Below are 22,606 nucleotides of genomic sequence, written 5' to 3' on the forward strand. Positions count from 1 at the left end.
GTGAATATAAAGATGATTTCATAGACTAAAAATAGGTGTTTATTAAAGGCTATTATTAAATCTCAGAATAAAGTGTCAAAGTTATATTAATCGTAAGAATAAGATAAACGAAAATGAAGAATATACTCTTTTAATGAACAGATACCAATCTTTAGGACTGAATGGAGGTCCATAGTAGATTGATGAAGTTTGAAGTCATGTAGCCAAAGTCTGTTCCATGATTAGAATCATTTTAAAATTTATAAACATAATAGTTTTTAGCATTCTAAGGAAGAGTTCTAATCATTCCACAAAAAAGATCTTTAAAAAATACTAGAAGTTGATTTTGATTTGTTAATTGGATCCTATCGAGTTAGCTTGAGAATAAAACTTAAGGGGTTACATGGGTTTCCTGGGTTCAAAAAATCGATTTTTTGTTTTTTGGCTTATTAATTTTTATACCATCTCAATAACATTGTCCTAAGTTTTAATCGTGTTTTTCTCGGAATCGCGTTTTCGAAGTCGCTTGTCAATTTTTCTCGAAAACTACTCAAACGAACTTGATGAAATTTTGCACAGGTGTTCGAGATACAATTTACTCGTGCTTCAACGAAGTATTTTTTTTTTCAATTACAACTATTTAAAAAAAAAAAAACAAAATGTCAAGCAAATTTAACCGAAATTTTTATTTTTTTTTGGAAAAATGTCTGCCAAAACTTCGAAATGCCCTGAACAGGGTATATTAAGTTTATCACAAAGTTTGTAACACCCAGAAGGAAGGGCCTCCGACGGGCCCTATAAAGTATAGTCATAAATGATCAATAGGTGGAACTGAGTCGATTTAGCCATGTCCGTCTGTCTGTCTGTCCGTCCGTCCGTCTGTCTGTATATATACGAACTAGTCCTTCAGTTTTTAAGATATCGTTTTGAAGCTGCTCATTTGTCGGAACTGCCGATATCGGACCACTATATCATATAGCTGCCATACAAACTGAACGATCGGAATCAAGGGCTTGTATGGAAAACTTCCGCATTTTACTACATATCTTCACGAAATTTGGTGTGAGTTATTGTTCATAGAAATAATTTAATCTCCGAAAAAATTGTTCAGATCGGTTCACTATAGCATATAGCTGTCATACAAACTGAACGATTGGAATCAAGGGCTTGTATGGAAAACTTCCGCATTTTACTACATATCTTCACGAAATTTGGTGTGAGTTATTGTTCATAGAAATAATTTAATCTCCGAAAAAATTGTTCAGATTAACTATAGCATATAGCTGCCGTACAAACTGAAAGATCGAAATCAAATGCTCGCATGGGAAACTTTCTCATTTGTAAATAACAATAATGTTTCAACAAATGATGGGAAACACTCATTGAAAATCTTATTTTCAAGAAGAGTAGTCAAGTACTCTCATTGAGTAGTCAAGTACTCTCATTGAGGCACCTCTGCGCTGGAGATAGCGTATAAAACAAACTAAACTATTTTTTTTTTTAATTCAAGAATCGAGGCCTATGCCTTAGTTTGCCTTAAATATTTCGAAGATTTTATTCTTTCGCAAGTTATTTATTTATTGTTATTAAAATAAAACACAGTTCGACCCATATATTCGCTATAAAATCCACTAGAATATCGAGAATTACTATATATAGCATAAGTGGGCTGGGGTAAATCCTAGATCGTTTTTAACTTCATTTTCACCATCCACCTACATCATAATCACGATTTTAGAATCACTTAATTTTGCCTAGATGTCTCACATCGATACCGATATATACGGTATAACGCCCGATTTTGCCTAAATTTGGCACAGAATCACACTATTATAAGGAAAATATATCCTCCGATTCTGATCTGTGAGATTTTCCGATATTTTCGATAAAAAAAATTTGCCTCCAGCCCTGAGGTTCACATGTTCGATATCTGGGGCCTGTTATAGTCCGATTTCGGTTATTTTAAGAAGTGTGATGTCACACAAGAAACTCAATATTTGTGCAAAGTTTTGATCCGATATCTTCACTGGTGCTTAATTTATAGATAGCTGAGTGAACGAATCAGATGAGCTTCAAAATTGTGGTATACTATATAAGAGGTAGGCGTGATTGTAAATCGTTTACTCCCATTTGTGCATTTTTAATAGTTTTCAACATAAACTTTGTATGGGAGGTAGGCGTGGTTATAATCCGATTTCATCCATTTTTAGGCTGCATAAAGAAGTTTTTAAAGGAAACCACTCTGTTTGGGTGATATATCTTTAGTAGTTTACGAGGTATGTACAAAAAGTGTAGTAGAGGACATTTTAATATATACCGGCTCCACACATACTATGAAACTAATAGTACGAATTTCTCTTTACAAATGAGATATTTGTCCTGAGGGTTTCTACTTGCTTAAGTTCGAATTTAAATATTATATATTATAATATTTTCAAAATAAAATAGATAATTTTTAGAAACTAATAATAATATATACACCAGACTTTACACTGGAAAGAATTTTATCTACTAGTCTTCGAACTTAGAAGTTCAATACAAGACGTTCTCTAACCTAAATTGTATGTGATTTAATTTTTATACAAATATAAGTCTACATATATACATAACTTTTTCACGACATGACTCACCCTCTTTACCAACTGTTGTTCCTTACAACCCCTTTAGAATTTCGCAAAACCAATACTAAAGACAAAAAAAAAAAATAAATAATAATAAATGTAATCATTTAAAAGAAAACAATAACAAAACGGCACACATGATTGAAATATTTGGCTAAAAAATCATGATCCGACCCCTTTATATACTTGGATACACAGATAGTAATAATAGAAAGTAAACGAGCATTGCAGCATTGTAACACAATTTCACTTTGTATTCCTCCCCCCCCCCCCCTCCACTTTGCAACACTCCGCACAGGTTTTTTGTTATTGTTTCTGAAGTATTTCCACATATGATTATTTAGGGCTCTGCAGCATCAGCGAACAACGTCAACATGGCAAACAAGTCACGTGCATTGATATTATTGCTTTTTTTTCGGTCTCTTTGATTCCGCAGCGCCTTTGACATTGCCGTAAAACTCAACTTTGTACACACACATATATATGATTGCTATGTGTGTTGGTAGAGCCCAGGCTAACTGAAAAAGCAGCTGTTTTTTGCCTATCCCACCCACACACATAGTACAACTTTACCCTATCACTGCAGTCGACTTTAACCGCATTACATACACACGCCGCACAGATCTTCAAAGACACATTACGTCGTTAAGCCATGAAAAAATACTCCATTTGTTTGTATAAGAAATTTGTTTGCTGCGCGTGAAACAGCTTGAAATTCGTCTAGGCCAACACACACTTACATATAAATATACCTACCTACATAGCCATGCGAATGTGTAGCCTCGTGTTGATAAAAAGCTGCTCAGTGCCATATACTTCGTATTGAACATGGAAAGTCGTAAAGTTTTTACCTTTTCTTCGCACGAAGCAATTGTGAATCGGCAGATAAGAAGGACATTGCGTTGAAGTTCTACAAATAAAATACATGGTTTTGGATAGTTTTTAGTCGACTACTTTGTATGTCTTTAATTGCTATTCGCTTTCTGTAGCTCTTTAATAATGTATGTATGTAATTGGCGTTGAACCGTTTAGCCTATAACCGGCCGAATCGATGAGAGCGCGCCACTCCTCTCTTTCCTTCGCAGTTCGGCGCCACTTGGAGATTCCAAGTGTAACCAGGTCGCTCTCCACCTGGTCCCTCGAACGGAGTGAAGGCCTTCCCCTTCCTCGGCTTCCACCGTAGGGTACTGCATCGAACACTTTCAGAGACTCGAATCGGAGATTTACAGTTCTAGATAAAATTAGTAAAATATTTGCATACTATTTCTGGGTTTCAATAGGAAAAGTTGGAGTAGATTCCATTTTAAGATATGAAAGGTTAAGGTTAAGGTTGGTAACATTATTATCTTCGAAACTAAAAATTTAACGTACTAATTAGCTAAAAATAATGGCCAACTTCTGTTCATTTTCCATATTTGAAACAATTGAGAGAGTCTCAACAACTTAACATGTGGTCGATTTTTCTATAGTGAGGGAGTCATGCACTACAATAGAACGCAGAAGCTAAAAACAAATCGCCGATCTTTCCCGCTGTTACACTTCAATCAACTTCCCCATTCATTAGATGAGAGAGCCCAATCTCCTGCGGCTATAAACGAATACTTGGAGCGACTTTTGATAATAAACACATTTAAGGGGTTAGGTGGGTTTAAAAATTTCAACCTTTAGAAGTTCCGTCCATCAGGCCACGTCAGTACGAATATAAAATCTTAAACGCATTTATTTCAAAACTCAAATTTTCAAGTCGGTGGACACGATATCTCAAAAAGTTATAAAGCGATTTTTCAAAATTTGAACACATGTTTGGAATAACATTATCCAGTACATTCACGAAGGATTTTTATACTCTCGCAACAAAAGTTGCTAAGAGAGTATTATAGTTTTGTTCACATAACGGTTGTTTGTAAGTCATAAAACTAAACGAGTTAGATATAGGGTTATGTATATCAAAATGATCAGGGTGACGAGACGAGTCAAAATCCGAATGTCCGTCCGTCCGTCCGTCTGTCCGTGCAACGGATAACTTGAGTAAAAATTGAGATATCTTGATGAAACTTGGAACACATGTTCCTTGGGACCGTGAGAGGGTTGCTTACGAAATGGGCAAAATCGGACCACTGCCACGCCCACAAAATGGCGAAAACCGAAAACACATAAAGTGTCATAACTAAGCCATAAATAAAGTTATAAAATTTGGAACAAAGGATCGCACTAGGAAGGGGCATATTTGGATGCAATTTTGTTGGGGAAGTGGGCGTGGCCCCGCCCACAAATCGGTTATTTGCATATATCACGCAAACCAATAAAGCTATATAAACCAAACTTTCTGCAGTTGTTTCTCTTACATACCCCACCACACATCATGAAAATAGTTGAAATCGGACAATAACCACGCCCACCTCCCATACAAAGGTTAGATTGAAAATTAGTAAAAGGGGGTTATCTCACTAACGAAAAACGTTAGAAATACTAAATTTTACAGAAGAAATTGCAGAAATTTGCTTCACTCAGATATTTTTACAAAATGGAAAATGGGCGTGGCATCGCCCACTTATGCGTCAAAAACGATGACTCAGGAACTACTCGACCGATTTTAATGAAATTCGGTGTATAATATTTTGTTGATACCGTGATGACACGTGTGAAAAATAGATGAAATATGTTAACAACCACAACAACTTCCCATGTAACTCAATTTTGAATTCCATCTGATTCCTTCACTTTATAATATATATCGTACATAAGGAACCAATGAAGATAGCGAAATAAAACTTTACACAAATACTGTATATGATCTGTGGCATCACTTGTGCAAAATTGTCGAAATCGGACTATAACATTTCAAAGCCCCGAATACCGAATATGAAGAATTCAGTGCCCCATGGTAATTTTTCACCGAAAATTTCGGTAAATCTCTCAGGTATCTTAATTTAATTTAGAGGAAATATTTTTCTTCTAATAGTGTGTCTCTGTACCAAAAATGGTTAAAATCGGTTCATAAATTCCCCCATATACCTCTCATATACCTAATTATAGGATTGGGTCAAATTGTATGTTATCTTAATAAAAATATATCAATAAATTGCGAGAGTATAAAATGTTCGGTTACACCAAAACTTAGCCCTTCTTTACTTGTTTTATATTGTTATTATAACTTTTTTCGAGATAATATATGCCGAAAATTTTACCAAAAATGTGAGTTTTCTTTTTTTATTTTCTTTTTTCCTTTGTTCATTAACTAGTTCTACCATCGAAATATATTTGGTTCAGTGGTTTTAGATAAACCAATTATGAGTTATGACGTCCACTGTAAGGCCTTTTTTGGACACGTCATGGGAGATCAAGTGCCAACGACTGAGTTGTCGGAATTTATAAATAAAAAACCCACCTAACCCTTTAAAGGGACTACTATGATAGCATAACATTACAATACAGTAATTCGCACATCGGACAGAGACAGAATACTTATTGATGCCTCCCCTACACTACAAGTAACATAAAACGTACTAAACGTAAACAAACTGGATTCTACTTATCCAAATTTTTTTTATCCAATACAACGAGGTTGCATTCTCACTTGTCTTTCTCTCATACCTAATATATATGACAATCCCCTCTTTATAGTCTGATACCGTAAAAATAGCTTGTCTAAAGGACCTTCATATTATATTTTATTGTCATTGCAGCACTATATTCACACTTATTGGCTCTTCCATTAATTGTATAGAAATTAATAATTGAAGTGAAGTTAATAATAATAGTGATCGGACGCTTGAAAGTATGCTTTGTTTATTACAAAATCGATGATAATTAAAATCATAACTAACGGAGCTAATGTTCTCTTATTATTATAGAGTAAAATGTTGAATTCATTTTAAATTTATTTAAATTTGGTTCTGCAATAAAATGAAACTAGAACAAATTCGAATTTATGCCAGGAATTTAGCTAAATGTTTTTTACTAAATAACACTTTATGTACTGCAAAATACAATAATTGTTAATTCACTAAAATGCAAATGTCAGTGAATGTAAACATGTTCAGGTACATATGTTTATAAACTTACATGAATAGGTACATATACATACATATATAAACATAAATATGTATATCTATACAAACATATGTAAATTGTTGTAGCAAATCACTTTAATGTTAAAAATAGCGTAAATATTTGCTAAATACAAGCAATAAATACAGAAATACAACAAATAATATAGTATCTGTGTGTATAAATGCCACTATATATACATATATATATATATATACGGATGTACATATGTATATTTTCTGTATGAATAAAGTCTACATGCCTGTGGGCTATGAAAATGCCCAAATCACAAATCGAATGCAATAAAGTTTTATGCATTCATTAAAATTTCAATAAAATCGCTGAATTTAGAAGCCGAATTTGATCATTGGCGAGAAATGTTTATTAAATGAACTTTCCATGTAAATGCGCTTACAGCTGGCTGTGTATATTTATATACATGCATACATATATATCAGTACAAATCTAACGCTAGCAATTTAACGGTATTTATTAAGCTCAACAACAATCATATATACATATATACATATATTCATATATATATGTATGTATTTTTATTTATTTCTATATAAGTATGTATAACATTCAGTGGATTTGTAGCTATGCGCAACGCTTACTTAGAAAAATATTAAAACAAGAAAACAACAATAAAAACAATTTTCATAATAACGGAGCATTGTAAACAACAAACACACACATTACACACAAAAAAAATATTTTTTTACCTTTTGTTTTCATATTGTGTTAACTTCATTGTTTTTATTTTTATTTTTTTTTTTGTTGTTGTTTATTTATAAGCCAGGGAACAATTTAATATTTTAACATCAACACTTTTGCGCAGATAAAATCAAATTGATGACAATTCGCGTGTCCAACGGTATGTATGTATATGTGTAGCGGTATAAAAACACACGTGGGCAAACACTCTTTCACGGCTTAAATAAAAAAAACAACAGGCATACAACACTCTGAAGACCCCATAAAATTAAAGGTAAGTGTCATGCGGGTGCACACACAAACACCTACACACGAGCATGCATATATATGTGTATGTAAACAGAAGTGAAGTAAACAGTTGTTGTTGTTGTCGTTATGGTCGCTTATAGTATGGGTATGAAGTTGTGTGCCATTGAATAAATATTTATTTGCCATACGCCAACTTCAGAACTTCACTTTGCATGCGGCACACACACACACACACACATACGTACGTACTGAAGTACCGTTGCAGCACTATGTGAGTGTTGCAAGCCAGCACAAAGCTTACGAATTCGGCGTTTTAAATATTTTTCGCCGCTGAAAGGACAAGTGAGTTGCCAACGTATACAAACAAGCTGATATATGAACACCTATACATACATACACATATCAATATACATATACACACACACACACATAGGAGTGACCCTTCACCGTTATTTATGCATTTCGATATTTATCGATGATATCTCTGTCAGTATGTCCGCTTTTACGTTTCCTTACAGACCCGTATGCATGTGTGTTCGTGTGTTCAAGAGGAAGCATACTTTTCAGCGCTTATCCTCTGTTTTTGTGTATGTTTTTTGTGTGCTTGTATCCGCATTTAGGCTGTCGTACGACATGTGTACATTTTTCGCAAATATTTTCTGTCACTCCATAGGTATGTATAGGTGTGTACTCAGGTCCTCATCTGTATTTATATGTTTATTTGCCCGCTTTATTGCCTTTTGTTGCTGTCAGTTAGATTTTTTCCGCTGATAGTGTTTCTGTTGCTGTCACAGTCGCAGTTGTTCGCCGCAAATGTTAGTATTGAGTTGTTGTTATTATTGTTGTCACGACATTGTCATCGCCGGTTTGGTGTCAACAGTGGATTTACATTGAATGAGCGCTTTTTTATATTCATTATTGACACACACATACAGGAAAATTTACATGCATATATTTAGGAATGAATATGTACAGTATGCGTGCATTGAAATACGAACGTTGATTTTTAAAAATTTTAAGTTCACTTTTAAATATAATAAAATATAAATTTTTATTTTCTTCTGAAATATATATATATACATACGTACAGTATACGTGCATTAAAATAAAAACGGTTACGTTTTATATAATATTTTTTTTTATATAAATAAACTCCTCGATTCAAAAAATCAAAATTATACTTTCTCAATTTTCAGATTTTCACCCATATATTATTTCATAGTTGTTCAAGTCTTATGAAAGACTTGGTTGCAAAAAAATCTATACAATGATAGGGTGTAAATAGGAGAGAATTCAAGTTCCAGCTATAACATTCATCTTTCTTTATCATAACTCACAATAAATGGACTGAGTTTCAAACAATATTCTAACATTTGTGTTCGGGTCTATATGTGTATTTAAAAAGTTAATTTTCCCGGTCGTATAAACAATAATGAACTGGGGAGAACGAGTGATTTGTCAAAACTCTTTCCGAATGAACTCAGTGATGTGTTATTAATTAAGTTGACTTTATATCATAGGATTTAAGTGGTCTTGAGAATAATAAAACTAATATCCTAAAGAACTTGTAGAATGGACTAAGGTTCTTTGGTAAGAATAAAATATATCGAGTTGACTCCACATAGTATATTAAACCGATTGGAAAGGATAAATCAAGAAGCAGCACTTTCAAACGGAACGATGGAAGAACGAATAAAGTTTTATAATTAAAATGATTCCTTGGACTTCAGAATGGTTCCCAATTCGTTGTGATTAGAGCTTCTAGAGCTTCTGACTCTGTGGTTTCGGTAAATATGAAACTAGTAAGTTCCATATTCTCCCCAATAAATAGTTTTTATTACCAAAAAGTTGAAGATCGTATTGTATTTGCAGAGAACAAGGCGAGTAGAGTTAATTTAGAACTTGCAAGCTTATCATGAATTTATCTTCTTTAATTAGCTTTAAATTATTATAATTAAATAGAAGAGATTTCGAAAATTATTTAAAACTATCCGAATGAGATTATTTGAGCATTAGAATATTAAAGAGCTTTGAGAAAAGATAGCTCAATTCAATTGGTACTTCTAAAAACCAGTAATAAAGAATTTAACTCGAGTAGACCATTCCATGAGCTTATTAGACATCTACCCAATTATTAAAACTAACGAATTATTTTCGAATACAATACAGTTATTGGTTCTACAGATCGCTGGAACTTTGGTAGATCATCATTTAAGGGGTCAGGATAGGGGTAATCAGGATTTTCAAAAAGTTATTCATTTTCATTATGTGTAGTATCTTAAAGATATTCTCTGAAAATTTGAAGTTGATCCGATAATAACTTTTCGAGTTATTCGACAAATAACAAAAGGGAGCTCGGGAACTCCAACACGCTAGTGTTAAACTTTAAATGCGTTTTTGTCAAAACTATGTTTTTTGAACTGGTAACTACAGTAACTAAAAAACCGCGCAGTAGATTGTTATGCAATTTCAACAGCTTTTAGAATACACAATTATTCTGGTCGATCGAAACTTTTTTCCAAAAATTTCGATTTTTAAGACCAATTAACTGTTGATTTTTTCCCGAAAATCTAGAAAAAAATTCCCTGAAGCCGCCATTTTGTTAATTGTTGAAAAAAGAAAAACAAAAAGCTTCCATCATGCCCAGAATTATCCATTTTATCAAATTTTTCTCATCTGATTGATATTAGATGAATCTACAAGGACCTATGATAGTCACCGTAAGCACCTTTTTTTGGAATTGGGTCAACACAAAAACTATAACTTTGAGAATTACAATTTTTTTCAAATTTCGTTTTCAAATTTTCGTTTCTTCAAGTCAAAACATTGCGTAATAATGCCACATTATTACTTTTGTAAAATAACATGATTTAATAGCAAAAAAATTACTGAAAATTATCATTTTTTCGTGTCTCTGACTACCCCTAACCATTTAAGCTTTGGAAGATAGTATAGCTTTTCTTATTATTTTTTTCGGCTGGTCTAATTGATTTATTGATAAATATAATCAATTTCTAATTTCATTAGAATTCAAAATTAAATTGTTGAATTAGAGGAATTAAATTTTGAGCTTTGAAGCTGAAGTACTCATGAAATGACCAATAGAGCGAATCTTTTGACTCTCTAAAACAATAAAAACTTGGAAATTCCTTTCAATATTTCTTAAGATGTTTTGAAATTAATTGTTATTTTTGTTATCAATTGTCATAACAGCGACTTAATGAAACTTGTATGCATATATGTCTACTTTAATGCACACCACTGTATATATGGCAATTTACTATATAACTTTTATACGAAAGTATGTAGTAAGTAGTAGATTGTATGCATGTGTGTTTGTAAGTGTGTGCGCGAATTAAGGATAAGTGACTTGATTTTATTTGTTATCATTTGAAGTCCTATGGCAATTTATGTCAACAGCAATGTTGTTGCATTAGGGAATTATTTTTTCCATATTTTGTTTTCATATTTTTTATTAACTCTTTTGCGCTTGCTTTATTTTCATTTCATTATGTCTATACTCGTCAATGTTTTGAAAACATTTCGTATTAAACTTTTCATACAGAGACACAGACATGTATATTAGGGTGGGTCAATTTGTATGGAGCAAAAATAATTTTATATGTTACCTATCCACCCATAAAAATTAAAATAATAATAAATAAAATTTCAAACTTTAATAGCTTTAATCTTCCGCGAAATCGTATTGCAGTTAACAATTTAATTTTATATCTATATATAAAGCAAAAACTTAACTGTTAAGGGCCAAACAAAATATAATATACTTCTAAAGTTCGCAATTAATTAGTTTTAAGGTCTTGTTTGACTGCCATAACACCATCACGATTATTTTCTATAGTTCGACGTGAAACGCTAGTCAGCAGTTGCACAAAGCGCTCGGTTCCTTGAATATGTGGAGGAATTTGTGGATCCGGAAGTGGAGGATTGTCAAATTCTATGTATTCGAGCAGATTTCAATCAATTTATCCGCCACTTGTGGAGTAAAATATGCGTACGAAAACATTTTATTTCTATTTTTAGACCGATCACTCAAAAAAAAAAAATATTTTAAAACATCGCGGCAAGTTGGCAAGTTTAGTTCGTGTAAATCACTTGGCAAACCAAAAACACTAAAATTTGGATCTGGCATATGCACCAAATTTGATTCCGAGAGATTTGATAATGTAATATCATTAGCACAAGAACTAATTGATATAGGAGATGACTCCATAATTAAAAGAAGCTTAAGTTTTGCTTTAAAATGTTATAATCGCGAATCAGAAAATCAGAGGCACACACTTCTTCCTTGAGTAAAAACTTCTAACTGTAATATTGTATCAAAATAATTTAAAACGATGGTTTCGGAAACAATTATTTTATTAGTAATTCATCAGCGTTGCTTTCTCTGAGAAGTTGATAAAATCATAGCAAACAAATAAAATTAAAAAAAAAAACAAGTGCAAATCAAACAAACAATCGACAGTGTAACAGAAATTGGAATGATTTGATTTTTTTTAATAAATGAAAAGGAAAACAGTAACAACTACAAGAGTCGAAAACATAAAGCAGTGACCGTACAGAAAAAACCATTATATGGGAGGTGGCCGTAGTTTTTGCCCAATTTTAATCATTTTCATAATCTCCCCTAACTAAGTACAATCTAAAATGTGTACCAAGTTTACACGAAATCGATAAAGTAGTTCCAGAGATTTACATATGCACTCAAAAGTGGGCAGTGCCACGCCCCCTATAAAAGATTTCTGTACTGTCGAATTTTGTGCTTAAATACAACATCACATACCAAATTTGAGCAAATTAGCTTCGATATCTACAAAACAAGCAAACAATCGACAGTGGAATAGGATTGGATTTTTTTTTACAAAATACAATATACGAAAGTTTCTCGTTAAAAACCGGAAGCTCGATTTTCATTTTAGACCCATGGTTTCTTGTGCAAATTTTCTTAGAATTCATCGTAGTTTACGATTTTGATAACCGCTTTGTCAAGAAAAAAATTGACCCACTCTAATGTATATACATCGTATATATATATGTTCATGTATATATTTTTTATTTTCACCTTAAGTGTCGAGTTAATGCTATTATTTCGTTATAGTGCTATTTTTATACTAATATTTACCTTTTTAGCCATTTTAGCCGTGCTTTTACACACACATACATACATAAATATATATATATATGTACATATGTATATCCACCTAACGTTATGTAGTTGCGCGTGTAACCGCTTTTTATGTTTCTCCCTCGGCGTTCGGCGTTAATATTGTGTTATTTTTATGCGATTCAAATTGTTTTGATGGATTCCGGGGCATTTATTTATGTTTTTGCGTGCCTGTGAGCTTTTTCACGTGTCGCCTTATGCATACGTATGTATGTTTGTATGTGTGCATATGCTTGCTTGTGTGTTATTTATGTCAATGTGTTTTTTTTTGTTTTTGTATTTTTTAGTACTTACATTGTCACTGGTAATTGCTTTATTTATTTGACTATTTTGTCGCTTAAACTAAATTAGTTGATGGGCAATTCAGATTGGCGGTTGATAAAAAATTTATGATTTTTTTCTTTCGAATTCCGGAAAATCTAATGACAATACGATTTATGTTTGTTTGAGTTATGTATACACACGTATAAGCCGTTTTAATCAAATTTTAGTAGTGTAAATAGACATGGTTTATAGTTTGTAAAATTAGTTGATTTTATTTACTATTTTGTTAAGTGCTTTTTATTTAATTTCTGACTAAAATTGTGGGAAAATAGTTATTTTCGGAATTTTATTATTAAAGTTTGTTGAAGTTTATGTAAATAATTGCGTTTTCTTGACTTTTTCGATTCGCAGTTTGCTGATTTTCGCACTTAAGACAACTCGACGGCAGCCTAAGAAGACAATACTCTCACACTAGTTTTCGCTCACTTTCACTTGTTACTTATAGAAGCTTTTATTGGTGAGCAAACAGCCTAAAAGTATGCAATACTCAAATAGATGCCTACATTTAGGAGTAACTGCAGCAGCTTTATCGAAGTCACACACCTAATTTGGTATAACCTATGATCGAGTTATGCATTTATTTTCAAAAAAATAAATTTGAAATTATTAAATTAATATATAATATTCAAAAATTGTATTATAGTTTAATAGATAATTAATCTTTATTTTTGCGATTAATTTTAAAATTAAAATTAAGTAAAGGTAATAATATTTAATTTTTTTATATTATATATTATTTATTGGACTAAAATTTCAACTCTCACGGTAAAAAAAATTTTGTGAGTATAAAAATGCTGCTCGAATTTCTTACTTTAAATAGAGTTACTTAAGCCTTCTCTTCAACAATTGAAAATTCAGCTCTACGCCTATTGTAGCCCGCAAATAAATATGTAACCATATGAATCTAGAGTACTTGTGTCTTTGTTGTTGTACTTAAAAGTCACTCTTAACTTCATTACATTTGGCTAAATGATTTTCATATGTCATATATTATAATCTCTGGGTAGCTACAAGTAAGAAACGCACAGCTGGCTTTTTCTGTAAGCGGGGAGCAGTCAACAGTCAGCAGCAGTCAACAGCAGCCAAGAGGTAGACAGCAGTGACATTAGCAAGGAAGTAGAGAAGCTTTAAAAGCAGAAGAAGCAAAAGGAAGAAGGAGCCAAAGGAATACACCATGGAATGGAGAGGCAACATTAGTGCTGAGACAAATGACCGCAAGCACACACGGACCCCCATGTACTCGTATGTGTATGAATGCGCCCAGTAAAATGTCAACAAACGATTTGTCATTTTCATAACCTTGTTTACTGACGCATTTGTAATATCAGCAAAAATAACAATTCCGCAAATTTCACAGATGCACAGCCGAGAACAAAGAGACACACTGAACAAGAAGAGATGTTCACATGGAGTGCTGAAAGCTTGAATACATGTGTGAGAGTAAGGAAACCTTGCTTTCAAGACACCGCTACAGTCGGGAGCTATAGTTTCTATATGCTTTGGTGGCGTTGTGGGTATCAGCGTAGTTGTTGGCAACAAAAATGTGCAAAAGAAACAATAATAATAAAAATGAATAAATAACAACAACACATTCGACATGTGATGGCAATAAATCGCTTGAGATGGACTCAATACACACATAAATAGATATATTTATATATACTCATTGCTCGAGTTGCACGGAAATAGGAAAGCCTGCCTCCAAGGACATATTTAACACACACACATGCATATGCGTACACAGAAAGATATTAAATACAACTGTGCCCGCTGGGAGACAATTTAAATGGTAGCTGGCAAAAGACCTTTCTAGCCCATATTAAATGTATACATATATGTCATATTGTCTTATAGCCTACTTTGGCCCATGTAGAATACTTTATGTTGTCTTTTATTCGAAGTAGACGACGCAATGTGCTTGAGGTGTGCTTGTGTGTGACAGGCGGTCATAAGTTCGTGGTTTGCAACAGGTTGCTGTGGTTCGATGATATTGAAATTATGATTTTTTCCTCAAATAGTCAGCAAGCCATAAGAAAGATGCTACAGAACAAGCTATCTATAACATCTAATCTATAAAGGAAGCTTCCTTCAATAAAAATATTTGAGGCGCCCCATTTGAAGATGATGAAGTTCGGCCCAAAAACTCTCTAGCTTTACCAATTTACTGTAGGTTTACTTTAATTTTAATATGACAGCCTCCGACTTTTCTCTTCTTCTTTTACTTTTATTTGGAAATTTCAAAAACTACAGAGTTCCCTAGGACATTACAATGCCTAATGAAATTGAAGTGGAACAAAATAATGGTGAAAATAATTGGTTTGACAACTGATTTGAACTTTGGTCTCCCAGCGTGGGAAAGCACGTTAAACTTAATAAGAGAAAATAAGAAGTTGTGATTGAAAAAATTAGAGATCATATACGAGTATGTATGGTGAGGGCAGTCATGTCAAATTAGAAATGTGGAGGTTCTGGATTCGACTCAAATTTGAAACAGAAAAGAAAATAAGCTCTCTCCACAGAAATTGGCAAATCTCAAGCTCTATTGCACGCGTCAAACTTTCACAAAAAATCCATTAGTACTCTCTTCGAAGACGTAAGACCGCCTATTTAAATATGAAGAGAAGGTATTTTTACTCTGTTTTACCAAAAGAGTAGTGGCCATCAAGCCTATAGGATCGTAACCATGTTTTACAATGGGTCCATACTATTAATTCCACATCCCAAGAAATTAGAAAATAGTAAAAACAGGTCGGTACTATCTATCTATGTCTAGAGTTCGACAAAGGAAGATCTTTCTGGCAGAAACCAACTTTTAAAAAATGAAGACAGTTTACCTACCTCCTCAGAGACAAATTGAGATAGCTTGTAATGTTGGTCACTGGCTACTGCAGCCTGGGAGCATACAAGGAGAATTTAGTCGACGGAAATTATCGATTCTGACCTCTATTAGACTAAGCGCGTTGTTAGTCTTATCAGTTACACTTGAGAGCTCTATTATCTGGAGTTCACTGTATGCGCCTGAGTCTTTTGTAAATACTTTGAACGAGCAAAAGTCAGTGACATTACGACACACAGTTACACAACAAGGCAGTTCTTCAATGTTCTTGACATGCTGCTCGTTATAATTCAATATACGCTGATAAAATTGTATGTATATTTGTTTAAGCAGAGCTTTTCGTAAGAACTGCTGTAAAATCATACATTTATTTTGTAATATTATATATATACATATATATGTACATATAGATTTTTGTGTAAAAATTTCCAAAAGTGCATTTTCATGACAAATGGCTTTGCTCGCAATCAAAATGACAGTTGACGAGGCCTTGTGAGGCATAAATGTCATATTAAATTGGTATTTGGCATATACGATTTTGTCAGTTGTCTCCCGAGAGAGGCGTTGGGTTGGGAAGCAGCCTTATAGTTTGGAAGAATGTTATTTATAACTATTGAAACTTACTTTGAAATGAAGAGACTGACTTTGAAATAAAAAGACTGACTTGAATTAACCCATTCAGTACTACTGCTGATACTAGTTCGAATGTGCGTTGTTTGGGCGTTCACCAGAACCAGGAATAGGAATCGAAATCGAGGTATACGTCGAGCAGTTGATCAGCTTGCCTGAAGTCCTCAGATAATGCATGTCTTATTCATTTTATTTACCAAATCCATTTATAATCTCAACTGAACTCAATAATGAGTACATGAAAAGCTTTGACATTGCTTTGAACTACCACCTAACTCCAATAGTGTCTTCCGAGCAGAAGTATGTAAATACTATAATTTCAGAGAGTTTGTAAAGCTCGAAGCTTAGACTGTCCTTGTAATTGTAGTATCTTGCACTATTAAGCGGAGCATTCAGTATAGTTTGGTTCTTCGATTAATCAAGAAATAGATTGTAACGAATCGAACTGGTATAAAGTGGTATAAACAAATAAAACTGGTGTAATGATATGGAAACAGAAAATTTGTCAGTTGTATTACTTTATTGACGTATCCATAAACTCGCTTATCACGTTCTCGCTCTCTAAAAACCTAAATACTCTAAATCTCAGCGAACAGAAAAGTGACTATAACTACTGAGTAGATATACAGCTATAGTGTTGTATAACTAAAGAGCACGTACAATCGCAAAGTGTGCGAGTAAGTATGACTTATGGCACTTAACATTACTAAATTTCTATGAAAATTTGCAATTAAAGTTTAGAATAGCTGAGCACTTTCATTCCTCCACGAACATATAAAAACCAATACCGGTAGGCAAAGCGTTTAATATAACTGCCAAATGTCGCCCAGTTCATTTTCGCTGACTGTGGGAACGGTCTCACTGATCCTTAGTGCCGGTACGTACGCGTTAGATGGTACACCTCAAAATATTACAGACGCGTTGGAAGCGCGGATTATCAACGGTCAGAGGGTGACCATCGACCAATATCCCTATCTAGTGGCAATTCGAATATGGGGACGCTTTAAGTGTGGCGGCAGTATAATTAGCCGTAGTGTCGTCTTGACCGCAGCGCATTGTTTAGCAGTTGAAAAAGACGCACGCAATTATAGCATAATATATGGACAAACCGATATTGAGGGTGCAACGACAAATATAATACAAGTGAAAAGCTTTACGATGCATCCACAGTATGATAATATCAATATGGACTACGATGCGGGTATGCTGTTTCTAACCAAGGATATACCGTTCGGTCAACGAGCGCAGTGCATCAAATTGGCTGTGAACGGTGCGAGGCCTGGTAGGCGTGTCACTATTGCGGGCTGGGGAAAAACGCAGGCGGGTGTTGTTGGTGATTTGCATGCTGTCCATGTGAATGTCATATCGCCGCTGAGATGTACGACGATGTACAAAAATATGTTGAAAATAACATCACGTATGCTGTGTGCTGGTGTATCACAAGGCGGTAAAGACGCTTGCAAGGGTGACTCTGGTGGGCCATTGGTGGCCGCAAACGAGCAAGTGGGTATATGCTCCTATGGCTTTGGGTGCGGACTTAAAGGTTACCCTGGTGTCTATAGTAATGTTGTCGTTTTACGCAATTGGATTTTAAACCATGTGGACATAAGGTGTAGCGTTACGAAGGCAGTTTCAAGTTCAAAGGGCGGACGAAAGAAAAAGTTGAATTTAGATTAATTGCAAGCGTGAATGGGAAGGAAAGCGGAAAGCATTAATGTGTAGAGCTGCATAGTAGTATTAGTTATTATTTTTCGTATTTTGTTGAAAGAATTAGCGAAGCTTTAGATTTATTTATTGTACCGAAGTTATATACGACTAAGCGTATGATTTAGATAAAATATCGATATTTAGTTGATACTTTTTATAATGAGAATGTTCATCGAATGAAAAAATGCAAAAAATATATCGATTTTTTATCGAAAGCATGAAAATTAAGATTTATATTGATTTAATGCGGTAAAAATTGAAAATATATGTATATCGATAATTGTATGCGAAGTTATCGATTAATCGATTAATACCAACCATATCATAATGAACGCTGATGTGTATCAATTTAACAGCTCTGAGTACAATAAAGCCTGTCACCAAAGGCGATGGGTTGTCGAACCCCACAAATCTCAGTAGCTATATGGTCAACATTACAAACAATATACTATGGCTGCATTTCTCGATATAGAGGGAGCCTTCAATAACATAGAAGTAAGCACGATCATTAATTCTCTGACGCATGGCGGTATAGAAGATACGGTGTGCAGGTGGATTCAATCAATGCTTAGAAATAGGAAAATCATAGCATCAAATGGCGCTACAACACAAATAAGTCACGTGAGTAGAGGGACTCCTCAAGGAGGGGTCCTCTTCCCGCTCCTATGGGTTGTAGCACTGAACGAAATACTCCTCCAACTTAATGGCGGAGGGGTGAAAGCAGTAGCATATGCAGACGATATAGTGTTGTTGGTATCAAGAATGTTTCCATCAACCGTCAGCGAGATTATGGAAAGAGCACTACGCAGGCTAAACATATGGGCTACAAACAATGGACTAGGTGTTAACCCTAATAAAATAGAACTGATGCTTTTCACAAGCAGAACCAAGATTCCCCAGTTTCACCTTCCAGTACTAAATGGTACAAAGCTCTCACTGTCTCCCACAGCTAAATAATTAGGAGTGGAGATTGACACCAAACTGAACTGGAAAATGAACATTGAAAAAAGAACAAAAAAAGCCTATATGGCCTACTACACTTGTAAAAGAGTCGTTAGCAGGAATTGGGGCCTTAAGCCTCGTATAATCATGTGGATGTATACAGCTGTCATTAGACCAATACTTACTTATGGAGCGCTGGTATGGTGGCCAGCACTGAAGAAACAATATAACATCAGAAAACTAAATGGAATACAAAGGGCGGCATGTGCAGGAGTAACTGGAGCAATCAAGTCATGTCCGACTGATCCGCTTAATGTGATCCTGCATCAACTACCCATAGACATTCATATTCACAAAATAGCAGCATGTTCTGCAATAAGAATAAAGGAATTAGGAGATTGGAACCAGAAGAACTATGGACCACTCAGAACACAAGTCTATAAATCAGACTATATTCTCCCAAAGCTGGATTTCAATAGTAACTTCCAGGTGAGGATACCCTCTAGACGAGAATAGAGAAGGGGAAGAATAGAGGAGGAAGATACCATCTCAGTATATACCGACGGGTCCAAATTGGCCTGCGGTGTAGGCACGGGAGTATTTTCCGATGATCTAGACATTTCTCTCTCTATCCGTTTACCAAACTCGGCTAGTATCTTCCAAGCGGAAGTACTAGGCATTGAAAAGGGCTGTGAAGCTCTATTGGAAAACTATGAGAGGATACATAAAGCAACAATATATACGGATAGCCAAGCGGCTCTCCTGGCATTGTCGTCACCTGTGACTAATTCAATAATTGTCCTAAATTGCAAGAAGGCGCTGAATTCGCTAGAAGACAAATTCATCCTAGACTTGGTATGGGTTCCCGGCCACAGGAATATTTTCGGCAACGAAAAAGCAGACGAGCTGGCAAAGACAGGGGCTTGTCTGAACGAATCGGAGGCCGAATTAATACCAAGCCCGCTAGGCTCGATCAGAAGAGAGCTTAATTTACAATTTCAACAATTAGCAAATAACAGATGGGAAAATACAACAAAATGCAAAATAACCAAACAGATATGGCCAAAATATGACATGAAGAGAACTAACGACTTATTAAATAAGTCAAGAAACAATATTTTCAGACTAACTGCTACCATTACAGGGCACTGGTCATTTGGAGAACATGCGTCGAAAATGGGTATGCCCTACAATAACATATGCCGAAGCTGCGAACTAACAGGGAATAAAGAAACAATTTTCCACTTCCTCTGTGCCCAGCCCTATCGCAGATCCGTCACAGAACACTGGGAATCCATCAAGCATCAAACCTCGAATGGATGTCTACAAAAAGCATAATGGATATAAGTAGCTTCATCGAAACCACAAAGTGGTTTGAACGAGAAGCTTAAAGAAGACAGCAAATAAAAAAAATAAAAGGTCAACGACTAGTGCATCAAAATGGCACAGATAGTGCTAATTGAGCCCGAACTAAAACAGGGCAGCACTCCTACCTACCTACCTATGGTCAAGCACCACAGTGTCAAATATTTAGCTGCTAAGAAAATAAGCCGATGAACATGACAACAGCGAATATTTTAAATCTTTAAAAGTGTGTGCAAGAGATCACTTCAAACAGTACATGGTGGCCAGGGGTCACTAAAAGGGTGTGAGAATACATATCAATGTCCCGCTGTTACTATCCATCTAAGCTTCTGTTTATCTGTCTGTTTTGGGTTCTTTTATTAGAAAGAAACTTGTTTTTATTATAAATTTCATTACTCCGCAGACAATGTGCGTATTCATAACATAACAAAGTGAATAGAATAATGAAATAGGAAAAAGTAATTTTCTATGACTGTTGCAAACCCTTAAATGTTTATCTAAAAAAATAAAAATCAAATCAAATATAACAAGAACGATAGACACAAACACGCACTCACACAGCGAAAGCTAGATATGGGTAAAAGCGGCACACTCACATGCTCTGCATTGACTAATTGGAGACAGTTGGGGGCAAAGGCACATGAAATGCATGTGAACACACTTAGACATGTATGTATATGTGGTTGTGTGTGTTTGTTGTAGCAATAAAGCTGTATGCTGATAAAATCTCATCTCGTCGCTGTTGCGAAGTCAACTAAATGTAATATTTTTGCTGGTTTGCAGTAGCATATAATAAATTTTAGCCACTTCTGGGTTAAATTACGCAGTTAATGTCTATACTAGACATAAATGGGCTTTAAAAAAAACGGACTTAATGAAAATTGTGGCATTTGGCTTATAAATATTGTAAGTTGTTGAAAGATTGTGAATTTAAAGCGGCTTATAAAGTTGACCAGTACATTTTACATGCATAAATATATATATTTGGACATAAATACTCAAACACAGTTCGTGCTGTAACTAAATCTGTAGCTACATATGGACATAAATTGATTTTATGCTGTTCAGTCTCAGCAACCTCTAGGCTTTCTTTAATACAGGCTTTCATTAGACATAAAAATGGTTTTATATTTTAGAAAAGATTAATTAGATTTACCACTCTGCGGTTCATATTTATATAACCGATAAATGACAATAACTATTTGAAATATACTTTTTTTAAACAGACTTCATTGTGAAATCACCTCTACGATTTTTTAAATATATTTCCATATTCCATTGACATCATATTTCAATATATACTCTTTAATTTCATATAATGCCACAGTGGTTCCGCCATAGGCCAAAAATCAAAAAATCCATCTCACGATTTTTCGACAAAATGTATACCGATGGCCTCTAAATTGTCCACACTTCCTATTTGCAAACCGGGTTTTCCTAAAAATCTAACGGTACTTTCTAAAAATAGAGTTAAATGCATGAACAACTGGATTTTTTTTAAAGCACATCAGAATTTTTTTTTTTAATTTCGCAGAAACAAAGGACTTCCATTTGTTCTGGTAATTGTTCAAGTTAACGAATCAAGATTATTTTTAATGGATTTTGAAGCTAAAGGTATTTACTTTAACTTATGTAATTAATTAAGACTAACGATATTTGTATTTTTTGTGAAATTAGTTTTTTTGGATATTTTTTCTGTGTCTTCAATGTGTTTACATAAAGTTTTAATTGTGTTCCCCCGTGATCCTCCTTTAATTGTATTTTATATAGTATTTAGCAGAGTCTTAAGGTAATAAAAGTGCTAAAGTTGGGTGCGGAAAGTTGCAGATGTATTTGTAATCGTCAAAATAATAATGAATTAATAAATTTTAAGTTCAAACTCATCACAATTGGGCTAAGGAAGCTTGGAAAGAAGGATAAATCGCTTTATTTCAATCTATGTACGGTCTACTAGAGGATGAATTATAAGTTTTTGTTCTAATTATAATGGCTGCTGAATGGCAG

General features: G+C 34.2%; 1 protein-coding gene across 1 annotated transcript; it reads left to right on the forward strand.

Moving 5' to 3' along the window:
• The first annotated feature begins 17,329 nt into the window (after positions 1–17,329).
• On the forward strand, positions 17,330–18,461 carry LOC105217518 (trypsin 3A1). The gene has a single exon (XM_011192561.3). The coding sequence runs from the start codon at positions 17,408–17,410 to the stop codon at positions 18,263–18,265; it is 858 nt and encodes a 285-aa protein (XP_011190863.2). The 5' UTR covers positions 17,330–17,407; the 3' UTR covers positions 18,266–18,461.
• Positions 18,462–22,606: the final 4,145 nt, after the last annotated feature.

Source organism: Zeugodacus cucurbitae, chromosome 2 (assembly GCF_028554725.1).
Source record: "Zeugodacus cucurbitae isolate PBARC_wt_2022May chromosome 2, idZeuCucr1.2, whole genome shotgun sequence".
Lineage (NCBI taxonomy): Eukaryota > Metazoa > Arthropoda > Insecta > Diptera > Tephritidae > Zeugodacus > Zeugodacus cucurbitae.